This window comes from Sminthopsis crassicaudata, chromosome 3, assembly GCF_048593235.1.
Source record: "Sminthopsis crassicaudata isolate SCR6 chromosome 3, ASM4859323v1, whole genome shotgun sequence".
In the NCBI taxonomy this organism is placed as follows: Eukaryota; Metazoa; Chordata; class Mammalia; order Dasyuromorphia; family Dasyuridae; genus Sminthopsis; species Sminthopsis crassicaudata.
The window spans coordinates 404,872,809-404,892,313 of record NC_133619.1 but is presented as its reverse complement, the minus strand read 5'-3'; the positions used below and the strand labels follow the sequence as shown (position 1 = coordinate 404,892,313).

General features: G+C 32.7%; 1 protein-coding gene across 4 annotated transcripts in view; it reads right to left on the bottom strand.

Annotated features, from left to right (window-relative positions):
- Positions 1–19,505, bottom strand: part of SATB2 (SATB homeobox 2) — a 228,995-nt gene that overhangs the window by 178,719 nt on the left and 30,771 nt on the right. For all 4 annotated transcript variants that reach the window (XM_074302769.1, XM_074302770.1, XM_074302768.1 and 1 more), the window contains one exon: positions 10,766–10,942. In XM_074302769.1, coding sequence (XP_074158870.1) covers positions 10,766–10,942 — 177 coding nt within the window. The remainder of the gene's footprint in view (positions 1–10,765; positions 10,943–19,505) is intronic.

Here is a 19,505-nt window from a genome sequence, read left to right as displayed (position 1 = left end):
AGAACATTTACATCATGGTCTTATTTTTCTATGTGTGACAAGTTAGTATGTCTGTTCATCCCCTCCCCCCAAAAAAATGGATAAAGGAAAGTGAGAGGCTTTTGATTTCTGATCTTCTGTGACTACAATGTAAATGAGAGCAAAAAAAGAAGAATCATTAAAATTTTGTAGACCTATTATTTTAAAACCTGGCTACTGGAGCTTTGACAAAGGTTGAAACATTTTTAAAAACGACATATATGAATATAAATACTGAGCAGCTCAGCTCTTTCAACTCTCTTGCAACTTGTCAGAGCAACAGAGTTGTTTTTAAAAGCAGCTTGTTCATTAGGACTTTGTTCCAAGCTCTCAAATTTATAAATATACACCTTGTTTCCAATGTTGTCCTTTTAAGGATAGAACTGGTAAGAGTCTCCCAAGTGTGGGTGGCTTGAATTCATTTTTTTAAAGTCTCTTAAACATTTCTAATTGGGAAAAATGGTCTTTAAAAATCACTTTAAAGTTCCCTCAATCTTTCAGAGCATGGAAAAAAAACTGTTTTGGTTCCAAGCACCACATTGTTTTTAAACAAACCAAAAAAGGGGTAGAAATTGGTAGAAACCACTAATTTAGAGTACTAGCATACTTCATTGGTTTTTATTTCATTCAATAAATATTTATTGAACACTGATTATGTGCAAAGCACTGTTATAGATGCTTAATGAGCTCCTTGAAGGCAGGGATTGTTTCTTTTTTTTTTTTTTTTTTTTTTTTTTTTGGTCTTTGTATCCTCAAAGCCTAGCCAATGACTGACATGTAGTAGTTACTTAATAAATGCTCCATCACTGATACAAACAAGCTTAAATCCAATGCAGGTCTTGCCCTTAGGGGTTTTTGGGTTTTTTTGGAGGGAGAACAAGACAACAAACGAATGTCATAACTGATGAAAAGGAGGGTGTGAGGTAGTATGGAAAGGAAAGCACAGATCCAATCAAAAAAGAGGTAGACATAAATTATTTCTAAAAACAGTAGCTAGCATTTACATAGCTTTTTAAAGTTTGCAACACACTTTTCATATTTTATTTCATTTGAACCTCACAACTCTGGAAGGTAAGTGCTATTATTAGTCCCATTTTATTGATAAGAAAACCAACTGTAAAGATAACTTGCCCAGAATCACACAACAAATATGACTTTGGTAGTCCACAAATTTAGGTTTCCCTCATTCAAAATCTAACACTTTATCCATACCACTAAGCTACCCATGACAGGGATTTAAGGTGTTTTTTTTTTTTAATTTACATATATGTTATCAGCTGAATTATAAACATTACTGAATCAAAAAAAAATTGAGAAAAATAAATTTAAGGACTTACCTTGATAATAATAACTCAATTTAAGCATTTCATCTAAGTAGTAGAAAATGAAAACTATTTTTCTCAAAAACTATTTCAAACTAAATTTATGACAATATTTTAATGCTTTAATACTGTGGTATTAAAAGACCAAAACAATTTATATTTTTGCTATATAAATGTCCTCAATGCTATAGTAGTTTGCTTCCCCCTTCTTTTTTTATTTAGGTTTTCCCTATTCTTTCTGGGCAAGTCTATTTTTCTTTTGTATAAGATTCTCCAGAAAGATTCTTGGACTATGAATTTATCGCATGTGTTTAAGCACAATTACAACCTCTAATGAAGCAAAATTGATAAACAGAGCTTTTGCTAATGATAGGATTCAGAAGTATTTGGAAATAATTTAAATTTGTCATTTCAAAAATTATTGTTGTTTGCTTACCTATCACTGTTCATTGTAACCAATGCAATAAATTACCTGGAGAAAGTTGTAACTTGTATATGAATTTTTACAGATTTGATAAGACCCCACATGATAAGAAAAACAAAACTCTCAGTAGAGAAAACATAAATTCACAAAAATGTCATTGTTAAAGATGTTATATTTGAGTAATAATTTCCTTCCAAAGGGCTCAAAATATTTTTTTCAGACTATGGCTCTGATTCTATTTATAATAGGAAGTATACTGGTCACATTTGGTAATGTATTCATTCTTCCAAAGTACTAAATGCTACCTTTGTGGCCTGAAAGAATGCCTGAGCCTCTAAAAACAGAATAGCTTTTAACAGTAGGGTCAGACTGGAGCTAAGTATAGTTAGTCCTATTTCATAGCTAGAGAAAATGACTAGGAAGAAAGATGGAAATGGCTTCCCGTAGGTCAAACAAAACCGTGGTTGGTTGGCAATGAAACCCACACTTCCTGCCTAGTGGTCCAGGTCTTAAAATCATAGAAGGGTAAAGGTCAAGTATTTTTCTGTAACAAAAGAAATGTTTAATCCAAAATCAGTACCCTGTCATAGGGAGAGGAGGGCAGGAACATTTTGATAGCTAGCCACTAGAATACTCAATACTTCTGGGCTAAGAATCACAACTTCTCCTAAACATCTAAGATTCATTCATAGCTAAGCCCTCAGGTTGCATGCTCATAAATGCTGAAAACTATTTTCCATCCATCATTCAAATTTCCAAAATAAACTAAAAAACTATTTAAAGACTACAACTGGAAAAAAAAAATGACCCTTGAATTAAATGTTCTAGCTAATCTTAGTGTGAGGTGTGAGAATAAAGAGCATTTTGAATCTAAACAAGTTCATTTATACTTTGCTTTGAGGTACTAGTATTAAGTTATAAAAAGTTTTATAGAATAATCTGTGTATTACACTATCTGGAAAAATGATTTCCCTACTTGAATATATCATAAAAATTAAATACATCATTATAACAATCACCTTTTATCTTTCATATACTCACTATGCTTAATAGTGCTAGAAACTATACAAATCAAACATAATCCCTTCCTTCTAGAAGATTAAAACTCTGTCTGTCTGTCTGTCTGTCTCTCCCTCACATACACACACAGAGTAATCTATGAAAATTCATAATACTGAGATAAGATGCTGAGAGAACATGATAGGAATATAAGCTAAGATTAAATAACCATATTATTTATAAACATAAGGAATTGTCATTATAAAATGTTGAAAGTATAGACTGCTTATACTATATAAGGATCAGTTCTGATAGAAGTGGCTATCTTCAACAATGAGAGGATCCAAATCAATTCCAATTGATCAGTAATGAACAGAACCAACTACACCCAGCGAAAGAACACTGGGAAATGAGTGTGGACCACAATTTAGCATCTACACTCTATTATTGTTTGCTTGCATTTTTATTTTTCTTCCCAGGTTATTTTTACCTTCTTTCTAAATCTGATTTTTCTTGTGCAACAAGAAAACTGTATAAATATGTATAAATATATTGTATTTAGCATATACTTCAACATATTTAACATGTATGGGACTACCTGTCATCTGGGGGAAGGAGAGGAGGGAAGGAAGGGAAAAGTTGGAACAGAAGTTTTTGCAAGAGTCAATGTTGAAAAATTACCCATGCATATGTTTTGTCAATAAAAAATTATAATAAAAAAGAAAGAAAGTATAGGCTGCTTGCAAGAATTATAAGCAAGGACATAAATAATCATTTTCACATGGTTAGAGAAAACTTTCCAGAAAAAGTAGAATTTGCAGGAAATTTTTTTATAAAGATAAAATTAAGAGTTGAAATTGATGAAATAGATAAATGTAGAAGTAAATGAGTTCATTTATCAAAGTAAATGATTGCGATAATAGAGATTAAATAATCCCTGCTACAAATATAAATGACCTTGAAATTCTGGTTTCACAAAGGATAGAGCAAGTATCAGTTTCATTAGGACATTTAAATAATGATGGGCAGAGGAGAAGATGGAAGAAAAGGAAAGATAAGTGAAAGGAAGATAGTGACAAAGGAATACATTCTTACCTTTATGTGTAAGTGATGTGAAGGTATTAAGGTGTCTCACAGAAAGTAGTAACATAGTCAAAGCTATTTAGAGTGCTTCAACCACAAATAAGCAAGCCAAATGCTAACTTTCTTAAAGTATTTAACACCTGTTTTAGTGTCTCTCCTCCTGTCCTAATACTAGGGGACTTCAATAAATCATACATTGATATTCACTACCTTACCTCCCAATATCACAGACCCCTTAAATCCTATGACCTAATACTCTTTTACTCTATCTTAGCCACACACAGGAAAGTTAACACTACATCTCACCATTATCCAAAAATATTCCACTTTCTTAATTAGAAATTTACTTTCCTGACTATAACCCCCTATTATCTCTTCTCTCCCCCATGTCTCAATGTCTCATAATATTTTGCCCTTCTTGTGACCTCCAATTCTTCCACTTTTCAGTATTTTCTCTGAAACCCTGCTCCAATTTCACTCCTGCCTTCCCCTTTCCAAACTAAACCCTATTGTCTTTCAACTTTATAATCTCCCCTGTTCTCTAATTCTTCATCCCCAAGTCCTATAGTCTCTTATCTATTATAAAAACTAAGTCCTAGATTACTCCCACTATCTGCTTCTTCCACTCCTAATCATATGCTACTGAATAGAGCTAGAGGAAATCACACAATTGGGGTGGCCAGATATGAATTCATGCTATCCAACTTCAACTGGGCCCTCACTGTAGCAGGTTTTTTTTTAAATTTCTTTCTAATTGATTCGCTCTCTCACTCCTTATAGAAACTATTATATACACCTTTTCCTTCATCAAGCTTCCCATGACTTCCCTTCCTCCATTTCTCAGCAGAGAACTTTACCTTTTAATTTACTAGAAAATTGAGGTCATTTGAGATGAGCTGTTTCTCTTCCATTTTTTTCAACTCAAAAATCTCCTGAGATCATTTTCCATTCTTTCCTCCTTTCCCCTATCTCTGATAATGGAGGAGATGGCTTCTCTACCTGACAAAGCCAAAACTTCTACAAATGCACTTGGTCCCTCAGTTTTCCCTTCTCTCTATCTCTGCCTTCCCACTTTCAACCTTTCCTTCATTACTGGTTCCTTCCATACTGCCTTCAAATATGCTCATCTTTCCCACTTCTCTCAACTGCTCTCTCCCTATCTCTCTCTTCATCAGCATCCACAATTTAACTTCCAGCTACTGAACTTTAAGCATTAGTCCTGGCTCACTGATTGTCAATTGGACATTTCAAATCACATGCCCTAAAAACATCTCAAATTTTCCATGTGTCCAAAACTGAACTCCTATACTTCTTTCCTCCCTTATCTGCCCCAACTCTCCCCTTTTCTAGACCTAACTACTACTCTAAAAGACACTACTATAATTCTAATCTAGATTCATAACCACAGAATTATTCTGGACTCCTCACTTTTCTTCACCCCATGTATTCAATAAATGCCAAAGCTTGCTGTTTCAACCTCAACCTCCGTATCTCTCATATCTTATTCTCTTTACTCACCAGATTTTTACCTTAGTTCAGGCACACATCAATTCTTATCTGGATTATTGCAAGAGCCTCATGATGGGTCTTCCTGCCTCAGGTTTCTTCCCACTGCAATCCATTCTACACACTGCTGTCAGTACAGTGTCCTCAAACATAGATATATTTATGCCATTTCCTTGCTCCAATTCCAGTGCACTCTTTTTCTTCTAGGATAAAATAGGAACTCCTTTGTTTAATTTCAAAAGTCCTTCATAATTTGAACCAATCTATCTCTTCAACCTCAGTTAATCCCCATCTTCATTTCTAAATAGCAATATTCTCCACACATGACACTCTACTTTCCATCTTTGTGCCTTGCCATTGACTCTCCTCCATGTCTGGAATATATTCCTTTCCCCTTTTTACTTTAATTGCTTCCTAGATTCTCACTCTTTTTTTAAAACATGAAACCTTTTTTATATAAAGCCTCCTTCCTCTAATGTGGCTTCCCAAATCCTTTGTACTTCACTACTATAAATTTTGTTTTTATTTTTACTTTATGTTTATTCTATATTTACTTATTTATTTTGTCTTCCATATTAGAGTGTAAGTTTGTTGGAAGAAAGCTTGTTTCATTCCTTATATTCATGTCTGCAAGGATACCATAGAGCTGACACATAAGAGGCACTAAATAAAAGCTTGGTGATGAATTGACTGATTGCTGAGATTTGTTATATACTTCAAGATTCAGCAAATCTCAAAAAATCTCAAAGCACCAGGTATATCTGACCTTGATTGTATCTTCCTTTCTTCCTTCCCTCGATGAGGCAACTGGGGTTAAGTGACTTGTCCAGGGTCACACAGCCAGGAAGTGTTAAGTGTCTGAGACCAAATTTGAACCAGGTCCTCCTGACTTCAGGGCTGGTGTTCTATCTACTGTGCCACCTAGCTGCCCCCCCCCCCCAGATTGTATTTTTCTAGAGAAAATTTGGATTTAAAATGATGTTGTTTTTTCTTAATATTCTGAATGGTGATAAGTAGAAATATTTTATCTATCAGCTAATAATTAAAGTATTAGTTCTATTATAAGTTGATACTTATATTTACTATTCTCATCAAATTGAATGATTAATTTTAGCATTCCAGATGTAATTCAGGTAGACACACAATTATTCAGTAGGAAATTTAAAAAGAACCTCCATAAGTATTAATAGTCCTTAGGAAAAATAGGGACAAAGTCCCTATTAATCAACCATTCTAAACTTTTTACAACTATCCTTTTTTATGCAAGTGTATTTCTGCAAATTTCTAACCTAGTTCTAAGTCATTATTCATAATGAATAATCAATTAGTCAAGAAGTTGACATATTTCTAATATGTACTGAAGTTAAAACGTTTCAGGCATCAGATGTTATTCTTTCAGAAATGCTTATGTATACCATTTAAAAAAAAACTATTCATTTCAAATTAGTTATATGCACCAAGTCACTATATTTTGGCCTTTGTAGATGAAAAAATGTTTTAAAATAATATTTAAATAAAATGCTTGTTGTACATATACATTATACTCACTATACCATCTAATTAGCTAAAATCATTCTACAACTTTCTGAGCAGAAACAAGTCTCCAAAGAGCCAGAGCCCACTTAACAAAAGAAGTCAGTTTTGCATACCAGAAACATAACAAATGATGTAGTAAAAACAGAAAGTCTGAAATCCTCCCAAACCTTTTTTTATCTGAATTCTAGCGCTTGAGGATAATTAATTAGAAGTCAACAGCCTCAAGATGGTTGATCACCACAAAGGGGGCCTATGAAACAACTCTAAAATAAAAATAAAAAAGAGAACGTAGAAAGGAAAAGAAAAGAAGAACAATAAATGACATAATAGGATAAAAGAAGAAAGAGAAAGTGGCCATATATGGTGGAGAAATGGTCATTAGTTGGCAGCTGGTTGCTTCAGGTACCACTGAGGGGCAGCAGTGCCACAGGTTGCCTATCCCTCTTTTTAAATCATTAGAATTTCCTATGAATACATAGATTTAGGCTTCAGTGGATAAGGAGATATTCTATTCTTCCTCAAATGTTATCTTTCCTGAGATAAGCAAAAATCTGTCATCATCCTAGTCTCAGCAGAAATATAAACAGCTGGTCAGATGACTTTTATTAATCACATTCTATGGAATTACAGGTATTAGCAAGAGGGTGAGGTTAGGAGATGGAGATTAGAAGAAACAGGAATTATTTGAAAACCAACTTCTATGACAGCGATATTTGTGCTCTTTATCCATATCTGTGTGATAGTTAATATTTCATATTTAATTTGCCTACCTGGTTCAACTAAGGTAAGTCATTAAGAATTTTTTTCTGAGTGCCATTTCGTTAAATGCATCTTTTAACAACAAATAATTAGATTTTTTCCCATCTGAATGAGTTGATTTGAGTGGATAATATAATTAAAATGCTTAAAACACTAGGCCTGATTATTTGTCACAGAAACATATTCATAAAGTAAGTCTTTACCTTAGCAATTCAATTTTGTATCATTTTTCCATAAAAGATTCTCTCAAATCCTTTGTCAGATTCTATTCCTCAAAATTTCTCCTACTCATTCTTTTACTAACAATAGTTCTCATTTTTAGAATAGATTCAGACATGAGTCTGTTAGTTTTTGTTCCAACAAGTAACGGTTCTTTCAAAATGCAAAAGATGATTTTTAAATATTCTCTTGCTCCCATTCTCTAATGATTAATAGGCTATCAGAAATATAATATTAATAATTATCATTGTATCTAACATCTCTATAACACTTACCATGTGCCAGATATTATGTTAAGATTCTCATAGCAATCCTGAGAAGAATGCTATTATTATCCCCATTTTGCAAATGAAGAAACTGAGCAAAGGGGAATAAAGTGATTTTCCCAAGGTCAGATAGCTAGTAAGTGGATTTGAACTCAGATCTTCTTGATTTCCAGGTCTAATACTCTATACACTATACTACCTAGCCACCACATTTATTTGGGGACAATTGCTTAAACATGTTTTTAAAAGATGATGTAAAATATTATGACAAATTTTAAATTTGTTTGGTAGCATGTTTGAGCTTGCAATCATATTTGTGTTCTTTGTGTTGCTTCTCATATTCAACATACAAATAGACTATCTAGCTTTAAAGATATACACATATATACATACAACATACACATATATAATCCAGAATTACACATGTAACATTTTAAATAAGTCCTTAATACACTTGTGTTGCTTGTTCTATTATAACTATAGAGCAAATAGTATATTTCAATTATATGGATGAAATTAAGATTTGATTAATTAATATTGAAGTAATAAATCCACTCTAGTTTTATTATCTTGAGGAAGATTAAAATCTGTAGCTCACTTTAAAAAAAAAAAGAATGCTACATTTCATTGAACCATATTTTTTCAAGGCAATAATGTCTAGTGTATTCAAATACAGAAACTATTGGGAGAGGTCAAATGAAAGAGAAAAAAAAAAAAAACCTTTTTGTTCTTACAGAGTAAAGTATATCCATCTGTGGTGTTATATAAGATACCAAGTCAGAAAGAGGGGGGAAGATAGAATATTTAGGTGACATTTAATCTTTTTCACTTGCTGACTTCTTGACTTGGTGTTCAAAAATGAAATAGCCTCTTGTTAGAAAAGTCAATGTTTTTATCTTTTTTTTATTCTCACTGTAGAAAATCTTGCTTAAGTGCTTCTCTATTACTCAAAGGAATAGATAGGGTTTCTAGTCTACAGAACCGAGCTCAGCAGAGTACTACTTCATTCTAACTTGCCAGTAAAGCCCTTTTCTTCACTGGTTGCCAAAAATCAAATCTTGGCCACTTAATGCTCTGTGTTCCACATGTTAGCTCACAACATGTTGAGCAGCCGTGCTAACTGAGATGGATAGTGCTGTCAAACAGGAAGCTGGCACAACAGGATGGAAACAGTGGGATACGATGACCTTTACATTGAGAGAAAAATGTCCCTGAAATGGCATGAAGAGTTTAAGAAAAAAAAAAAGAAGAAGGGGGGAAACCCTTCTTTTATTGCATTTAAGTGCAAAGCATGAAATAAAAGCAGTGTTGCCCTGTATGCAATTTGCTTGGGATCAAATACTGAATCCCTCTCACAAGAAGGAAAGTAGTCAGAGGAAGGAAATGAATCATCCTTTATCATGCTGCTTTTAAAGTAGTTTGCTCTAGGATTAAGCTAGCCTTACTGGACCCAAGCTTGCAGACCACTCAAATTCACACTCCACTGGCACTCTCCTCCAATACGGAGAACACATCAAATTTTTGGTTCAAGTTCTTTAATCTTTGGTTTAGGACAAGGGGAAAGAAAGATGGTATATCAGAATGAAAAAATAGCAATTAAAATAATTAAAATATATTCTAAAAGTCAGTGAATAATTTTCAGAAATAAAAGTCTGTGACTCTAGACTTTCAATCTCTGTTTCTCAGTTACCATACAGCTTTGTATCTTAGCTTCTGACTGCTCCCCTACCAGTGAATGGGAATAATATTACTGGTCAAGCTTGGAAGAATATTGTGAATCCATGGAAATGACAAGAAAAATCTCTGAACACAGAAAAAGCTTTACAAATGTTAAATAAAAGTAATAATTTGACCTCCATGATATAGTATTCCTCATAAAACTGTCATTCAGGCAGTTTGCCACATGGGATAATCATTTCAGTGGCACAACTTTTTCAACCTTCTAAAGATTTTGTTTGTTTTCTAACCTGCGGCACTGTAGTCCAGACTACAAAATGGAGTTACAGTATGGTGTTTATGTCATTTTAATTAAATAGATAAATGAAATTATCATAAAAGTAGCATGTTTTATGAAAAGATCACATGATAATAATTAGCATCTATGTAGCATGTTAAAGTTTGCAAAGTAGTTTTCATGCACAGAGCTATTGTCTTTTTTAAAAACAAGAAAGAATAAGGATTACATGTGTTTTTATTATTATTATCATCATTTTTTTCAAAATCTGTCAATAAAACTTAGAGGTCATGAATTCAGAACAAAGAGAAAAGCTTATTTGGTCACATCATACACCATTTCCAGCCTAACCTTCTAGGTGACCTGATCTTTTAGCAGGTTGGATGAGTATAAGACAACAGAACTGCAGATCTAGATATGAGACCAGTTGGGCGGGGGGAGAGAGGGAGAAATTCCAGAAAGACAATTAGCTCTAGAAAGTTATAATCTAATGCTTTGCAGAACAAGCAAAAGGTAAAAGATTTTCCAACAATCTGATTTTTTTTAAAGGTATGTTAGCTATTTCTTCAGAGAATAAAATGACAGATCATTCCTCATACCCTACATTGAACATGATTTCAGGAAACTTAGTTTCTCGAATCAACACACAAAGCATGAAGAGAAAAGAGTATAGGAATACCTTGTGCCTGAGCCGCAGAACTATGGGAATACCCAAGGGCCAAGAGTGCTGTCTCCACCAGCTGGCTGAAGAGCACGTCTTTTCGAACCAGTACAAACTCTGCATGTTCTTCTCTGTTGTCATATTCAAGAGAGCTATCCAACTGTTCCACCACGCAAAAAACAGGAATCATCAAACCTGGATGGGTTTTTAAAAATTCAAAAGCAAACAAAAACATTACAAAGTAAATATCAGCAACAATGGTGAGGGAGAGACAATTATAAAAGTCACTACTTTGTGCTTAAAAAACAGTTAAATTAAACATGCCTCCTGGATGCATAAATATAACAGAGATCTATGTGGAGTGTGTGTGTGTGTGTGTGTGTGTGTGTGTGTGTGTGTGTGTGTGTGTGTGAGAGATGTGTTTGAGCACGTTTTCCCCATCATTATTAGCACACCTATGGATTAGCCTATGGATTGTAATAGACACCCTATCACTTCATTTAAAATTATGCTAACCAAATCATTGGTGTACTTACCATAGGACTAAAAGTTAATGTTAGCAGAAAGATCTTTAGGGCTTCTGCTTTTCTTTAATTTGAAACTATTTTCAACATTAATATTTTTGGATCAGGCTTACTATTATTTAGAAATCCATTTAAAAATAAATGTAATCCTAATACTTCAACTATTGCTACTCTATTATTTCAAAAGTAACACTATTCCCCTGAATATGTAGGGGTACTAAAAAGTACCAAAAATAAAATTCCATTCAACATTTATCAAGAAATTATTATGTATGAAGCACTGTTCTAGATGTAAAGTTTAGATAAAACATAAATTGTACCTTCATAGAATTTATAATCTAATAAGAAGTTGTGGGGGCAGTTTCCTTTTAGTTATTTTTATTTTTTATTTTTCTCAAACCTCATGACAGAAAGAATAATGGATTCTGTATTAGGACCTGGATTCAAATTCCAGCATTGCTACTTATTGTCTGTGTGACCGTGACAAGAAAACTTTTCTTACCTGAGTTTCCTTTTCTAAACTACATTGATCCCTTCTCTCTTTAATTTCATGAATCTATTTTGTCATTAATTAACATAAGAGAAATTCCTTCAAGTCCCTGACCTTAGATGTTTCTATCTTAAAATGAACTTACATTAAAATTAGCATATACTTACAAAATATTTTGAGAAAATATACTGTCAACACCAGGTGCAGTTGAAAAGAGAATCTCTTTTTTTTGGCTTTTAGAGACTAATTGGAAATCTGTTGTCATTGAAATGTTTCTCTGCTTTGTATTAAAGTGTGAAATGTTAAACAAAGTGAAATTCACTGGAGGTTTACTTTTTTTAACTGCTTTTTATTATAAATAAGTTAGAGGGGATTTTAAATCTAAACTCAAGATATCAGAAGATCAAGGCAACATACACAGAGAGGTAATGAACATTGATGTTTTCTTATAAGATTTACTGTTATTGATACATTATAAAACAATAACCTTCCTTGGGGTTTAGTTTTATTTATTTGCTGGTGCCAAAGAAGTAATGCAAAGTTGGAGGGGTGAGAAATGGAGAGGGAAGGAAGAAAAGATTCAAAAAGAATATGAATGTGCATTTATTTCCACATTAATTTGTATGTTAAAATTTATGATCTCAGAAGGTAGGACAGATGGGAAAGACTACCTTCTGAAAATGGCTTGTTTTATAAAGTATAAGTCACATGTAAATGTGCATAATCAAGATGATTTTGAAGGTTCCTTCCTCTAACATTCCTAATAAGCAATCTACTGACTCATTCTCTTCTTCTGAAAGCCAGAGGGTAGAAAGAAACATGCTGGAAATTATAGTGAAACAGATTTAGATTTTTGTTCTAAAGATAATAAAATGGTTCAACTTGTTCCCATATGCTAATTATTATTATTAAAGCTAATAAGTATTTGGTATAATTATTAAATGTAATAATTATTAATGATAATAATACTCATTATGAATTGCTATCACTAAAATATCATGATCATTATCATTAAAACTACAAACAGTCTAACATGTTATCCCTATGACTTACTACTGCAGGTTAATTTTTAAGAACAGCAATATAGCATTAGTACCTGCAATGTCTGGGTATACATACAGAGATAGCTGGGTAAAGACAAAAAGAAAACAGATTGATTTTTTTTTTAAGAAAAACAAAAACTCTTAACCTGGATAAAGATATGGTATTAAATTCATTTTGTTTTAATTGGATGTAATTATTAGACTATATTTGAGAGAATACAATTACTCCATAATTATTCAAATCCACAAACTTTCAAGAACTAATCAAAGGATAATAAAAATTTCCTGAGAAAAAATTAGGAAATTCTGAACAGTTCATAATAGAATTTGACTGTAATGCAACTTCTTATTTAAACTTCTTAGCTTCTAGATTTATTTCATGGAAACCATTGATCAAAAAAGTGAATTACCTGGGAGACCAGTCTCTTGAGGATAAATTATTCTCTATATAAGCCCAGACTAATCATAAAATAAGCAATACACTTGATAATATGGACCAAACCAAATACTTTCAATAAATCCAAATTTCTTACTATTATCAAAAACAACAGCTTTCATTAACACCAAGATTCTTCAGTAGAATGGCAAATCATTGAATACCACAATCTCAGAAAAATCAACTGGCCATAATTATAGGCTTTGACACCTTAGCAATGATATCTTCATAAAGAGAAATCACATAAATGGCAATGAGGACTTGTATAATTAGAAAAGGACATGGATCAGTTTGCTATCTTTATATCAAAACAAAGGAAGATGGAGAGAACTTAAGACATACAATAGTATAGCACTTGAATGTTTTAAAAATCAGATTGTACCTCTAACTTATTTAACAAATATATTTTATGTGGAGGATTTCTAGTTCAAATACAAAAGATAGGGGGTGGAATGGGAGAGGATTATTTGTGACAGTGAAACAAACAGGTCACTATATATATATATATATATATATATATATATATATATATGTGTGTGTGTGTGTGTGTGTGTGTGTGTGTATATATATATATATATATATACATATATATATATATAAAATGATTCAAGAATTCATAATATATATATATAGTGGGTGTCATAAGTCATTTCATTGTCAATATCTCTGTATATGTAGATTTCAAAATTATAAATCTACTTCTGATTCTTGGTATCATTACTTAAAAGACAGAAATCACAGACAATTTAAAAGAATTCAGTTTCTCTGATCTTTATAACATATTCAATGACTAAGCCTTCTCAATTCTGTAGATAATTAAAAGTTCTGAAGCTCTGTTCTCCTTTTTTCCCTAAGCATGAGAAATTAAATGAAAATACATATGAAATTAACAACTGATGTACAAATATGCACTATCTATCTATATGGGACATTATTTTCAAGAACCTATCTGTGATGGTGGTTTCAAGTCCAATGATATTTTTTAGATATTTCATATCAGTGTCCTTGATGATAATTACATGGAAGCAATAGCTAGTTTTTGCAGAAGGTTAAGCTAGCGGGGTGAATACATAAGCATCTGATAAATATTAGCTGCTACAACATACTAATTTTTATTTATATATTTTATATATTTTAAACTTTTTCTACCTTTCCATAATAAATTTGAAAAGTAGGGCAAGTATTATTATCCCTCTTTTTCTAAAGAAATGGTTGAGAAATGCTGAAAGGATAAGTGACTCACACATGATCATGCAACTAATAAATAACATAGGATAATCAATTTTGAGCTGAAAGGGACATTAAAGATCACCAAGTTTAACTCTTCACGTTTTTTAAAGAAAGAGAGTGAATCCCAGACAGGTTCAAGTAACAAGGTAGGATTTGAAACCAGATCCTACAATACCAAATCCAATATACTATCCATGTACTATGAATTCTCTATCTGAAATGATAATGGTATCATAAACTCTTAATCAGGATTGGTCTTGACAGAAGTAACCATGAGATTTGGAATAAGTTACTTTCACCTTGCTAAACCTTAGTTTCTCTTTTTATAAGAAGATGGTAATGACAGTTGCCATTTATCTCATGTATTTAGATATAATTCTGGAACTAATATATTTAAAACAACTAAAGGCTTATGTATAAAAGGGTCACAAAAAAAGAATTGCAAATGACCTATGTTAATCCCTAAGAAAAATGCTTTTTAACTGGCATATGATGTTAAAAATAGGTTTTATAATAGAACAGAATACCAACAGAAAGAAATGTAACTGCTGAGTATGATCACAAGGAAATAGATAACAATAAAATACAAGATTTGATAGAAATAGAAGTAGAAAGGTAGACTCAAAAATGCTGTACAAGAAACCCTCTTGGAACAAACTTTTTTAAAAAAGAGGAGACGAGAGAGGAAAAGAAAGAAAAAGACAGAGAAAAAGAACAATTGGAAAGAAATAGGAGACTCAAGTATTCTCTCTATCCTAAGTAGAAAAATATCAACTCACAGGTAAACCCCCGTGTGAAACTCACCATTTTGAAGAAAATATTTCAAAATAAGAAAGTACTTCAAAAATTAAGTTAAAATAAAGACCGAATTAAAATTTTAAATTAGAATAAGCAAACATAGAAGTAAATGAAAATACAATAATAGCAGAAGTTAAAGGGAAATGTTCTAGAAAATAAGAGTCATTTTTCCAATATAGCAACTCTATAGTGTTCAACATTCTGCTTTTTTTTTTTAATTAGCTAGAAAACTTCAAACCCTTTGATTATAAATCTTGCCAAACCCCTTTCAATAGAGTTAGTTGAATCGAGAGGTAGGCCTATCCAAATATTTGCTAAAAATAAATGTTGCTCTAGCAGTTAAAACAAATAGTAAATTTCATTGTCATAGAAGTATAATAAATAGGGAATTCCCTTTAAAATTAATTTATTTTATAAATAATGTTTGTTCCATTACTTATGAAGATCAATTTGTCATTTGTATTATCAAAGTGTTAAAGACAACTTCCCTAAAGTTTGTATTTGCTTCTTTGCAAAGCATTTACTAGAGTTTTGTGTTAAACTTTAAACAATTTTATGAAGCTGATAATTATTATACCTATTTTAGAAATGAAGAAAATAAGATTGTCAGATATTTCCCAAGGCTAATCTAAAACACAGTGAGGCATGAATTCTGATATAAAGTCTATCAAGGACAGATCACTTTAGTCTATCCATTGGAGTACACTATAATTCTCAGCATTCTACACATACCAGAATTCTTAATATAATTCATATCATAAGCTTCATAATAAGGCCAAATATAAGAGTAATAATATATGAATGACCTTAGTTGGGTTTTTTTTTTTGTTTGTTTTTTTGCTGAGGTAATTGGGATTAAGTGATTTGCCTAGGGTCACACAGCCAGGAAGTATTAAGTGTCTAAGGTCAAATTTGAACTCTGGTCCTCCTGACTTCAGGACTGGTGCTCTACCCACTGCACCACCTAGCTGCCCTATGACCTCACTTATTAATGCTGTGAGAAAAAATTATTACTTTATACAATGTGGAAAAAAGGATAGTGCTATTTCTATGTAAGTATAGTGTTTCAACCGAATACCACCCTCCAAAAATGATACCTAAAAATATGGATACGACTATACTTGTAGTCATCCTAGTTATTTCTCTCTCTGTTCTATATTTCTAGGGGTTAAGAGACATCATGTATGAGTCTAACACTACTGGGTCAATCTCAAAAACAAAATATAAAAAAAAATTTATAAGAATCATCTAGTTGAAAGCATGTTAGATTTGGAATCAGAGGACCTGCATTAAAATGCTAACTGTGCTAATTATTACTTGTATAACCTTGGGGAAGTCACATAACCATGTTCTGGGCTTCCATTTGTTCATCTATAAAATTAAGGGATTAGACTAGGTGTCCTCTAAACTACTAAACAGGTCTAAACCTATGATCCTAAACTAAAATGAATGCAGTCTGTGCTTTCTATTCATAAGTAGATTAATCTAATTTTTCCAGTGTTTCCCTCTCCCCACTAAATAAAATTAAGCCAGGTTATGTAGTTTTCACAGCAGTGAATAGCTAAGTGATTCTGGAGATAGCTACTTTATGATATTATGAAGTTTAATCCTAATAATATAAGGCTGATGTTGGGGAAAAGATAATTAGAGGGTGGGGAGGGCAGAAGAGCAATCATTCAGGATCAAAGTATTAAAATCACCATTTCTAAAATGTCTATTTTTTAAATTATGAAACATTTTAATGTTTAACATATTTAACATTTAATGTTATAAAGCAGGAATAAACCCCATCCTTACTAACGTTCCACATAAACATTCTGGAATGGGGTAAAGTGAATGTATCGCCTTATCTGGGAAGACAGACATCTCTAAAATCTAAAAACACATAAATCCAACATTTGACATTTTTAGGGGGCAAATCACTTTAAAAGTCAGATATATAAGTATTAGCTAAAAGTATACTTACTAATAACACAGAATAAAAAAATAGTAGTTGTTTAATATTCAGAAAAGGAGGAGTAAGACAGAATAAGCAGGATAAAGTCTAATGCCAATTGGTCTAGAGTCACCTTTGTTTCTTTCACCCACTAATGAGTTTGCAAATTTTTCTGAGCCATCCTTTATTCTTAGAACTGCCTCCTAAATGATAGTAGTCTAGCTTCTCAAAATGATAGGAATCTAGCATTTCTCCTCCCTTCTTTTGAAAAACTCCTAAAAACCCAGCTGTTTCCTGAAGAACTACAGTTACAGGGACTAGCTCCCACTTTCTGTTTCTTTTATCATATCTGGGCCTTTCACCTTGTGTTTTCCTAGTGTGGGCTACAAATTACAAAGGCTTTGGGGTAGGAGTTCTCCTATCTGTCCTTTGAAAATAGAATTCAGGGGCAGCTAGGTGGCGCAGTGGATAGAGCACCAGCCTTGAATTCAGGAGGACCCAAGTTCAAATCTGATCTCAGACACACTTAACACTTCTTAGCTGTGTGACCCTGGGCAAGTTACTTAACCCCAGCCTCAGGGGAAAAAAAATAGAATTCAGCCTGGAATAAAGTGCTAAAGATGTTGAAGCAGCAAAATAAATAAAACATATAAAACTATTACCAGAAATACTAAACCTAATTCTACCTTAAGAAATCAACTAGCAAATAATATGCATACTTTCAAACAATTCTGTTCTCGGGAAAGAAACTTTTTCTACTGCAGATTTACTGAAAAAAGAATAGTCAGCAAATTATTTGCTACACCACTTCTTCCACACACACACATACAAAGATAGGAATAGAAATATTTTACTAACCTTCACTGCCAAACCCATTTTCCAGCACTATATATTGAATACAATCTCTGGCAATGTACACTGAAGAACAATTCCACTCAGAAACCTGATTTAAGAGAACTCCATGAATCAAGAGTATTATACACTACAAGCAAGACCTCCTTCCCCCACCTCTAGACCTCCCAACTTTACAAGTAGATTTCATTCCAGAAGCTTGTCCATTAGTTGCTTGAAACACATTTTCCAGTAGAAAAAAAAGTTTATAAATGATACCTAGCTTTCCTGGGGCAATCCACAAAAGCCCATTTAAATCATAATGTTGAAATATAAATAAATGAATGAATGAAATTGTTAAACACTGTTTTCCAATCACTGCTTGGGTAACTGCTGGGAATACAAACACTAACGTAAAGATCTAACATAGAGATCTAACATAGAAATATTTTGATGACATTAATGATATTTGTCTGAGTACGGGGTTAGAAAACAATAAATTAGATGGAAAAAATTTTTCCTTTCTAAAGTGTGAAATTAAATTTAGGTAAAAATTGGAAATAGTATTAGTCAGTGGAATCCTCCTCTCATAACTCTCTTTGTGCCACTTTCTCAACTTCTCCTCAAGTCTATTCATGTGACATCCATTTCAGATCTACCCTACTTTTCCTAACAAAGTACTCTTTGGTCTACCCAAACAAAATTTTCCTTCCTTCAAGGTGCTAATTCCTCAGTTTGGCACTAGGATAGTAAACAATTTTAATGAACTCATTCACCCTAAGTGATAATTTTTCACCAGCCAATCCCCTAAGCACACCTCCCCATATTAAACCAGAATAATACTTCCTATTTGGGTATGCCATCCTATGCTCTATTCCTAACAAACTAGGGGTATTATAGCTAATAGCCATTTAGTCAAAGCAAAAGAATTTGCATATGGAAATGTCACAGGGGAATAGTTATTGTTGAAATTTCAGGTAAAAATTCACTTTCAGGGCAATTTGAACTACAAATTATGTATATCACTATTGCCATTATTGTGGAAGGAAAAATATCTCAAAGGTTGGACCCTTTGTTATCTTTAAAACATTTTTCATATATGCTCCCTTCCTCTGAAGATATCACCATTTTGGCCCTTATCATCCTTGCCTGAAGTATAGACTGCTGGTTGATCTGCCTGGCACAAATCTCTCCTCACTTCAATCAATCCTCCAATTAGCTGTCAAAGTTGTTTTCCTAAAGCATAAGTCTGTCCATATTCCTCTCCCTGACCTCAGTTATCTCTTTGATAAACTCCAATGGCCCCCTACTACCAGCAGGATAAAATATAAAATCATCTATTTAGCATTCAATTTCTTGCTTTTCCTCTAACACCCTCTCCTATATCCTGTGATCCTTTGATATTGATCTCCTTGCTGTTCCTTGAACGATATATTTCACCTTGGCTCCAGGAATTTTCTTACTCTGTAA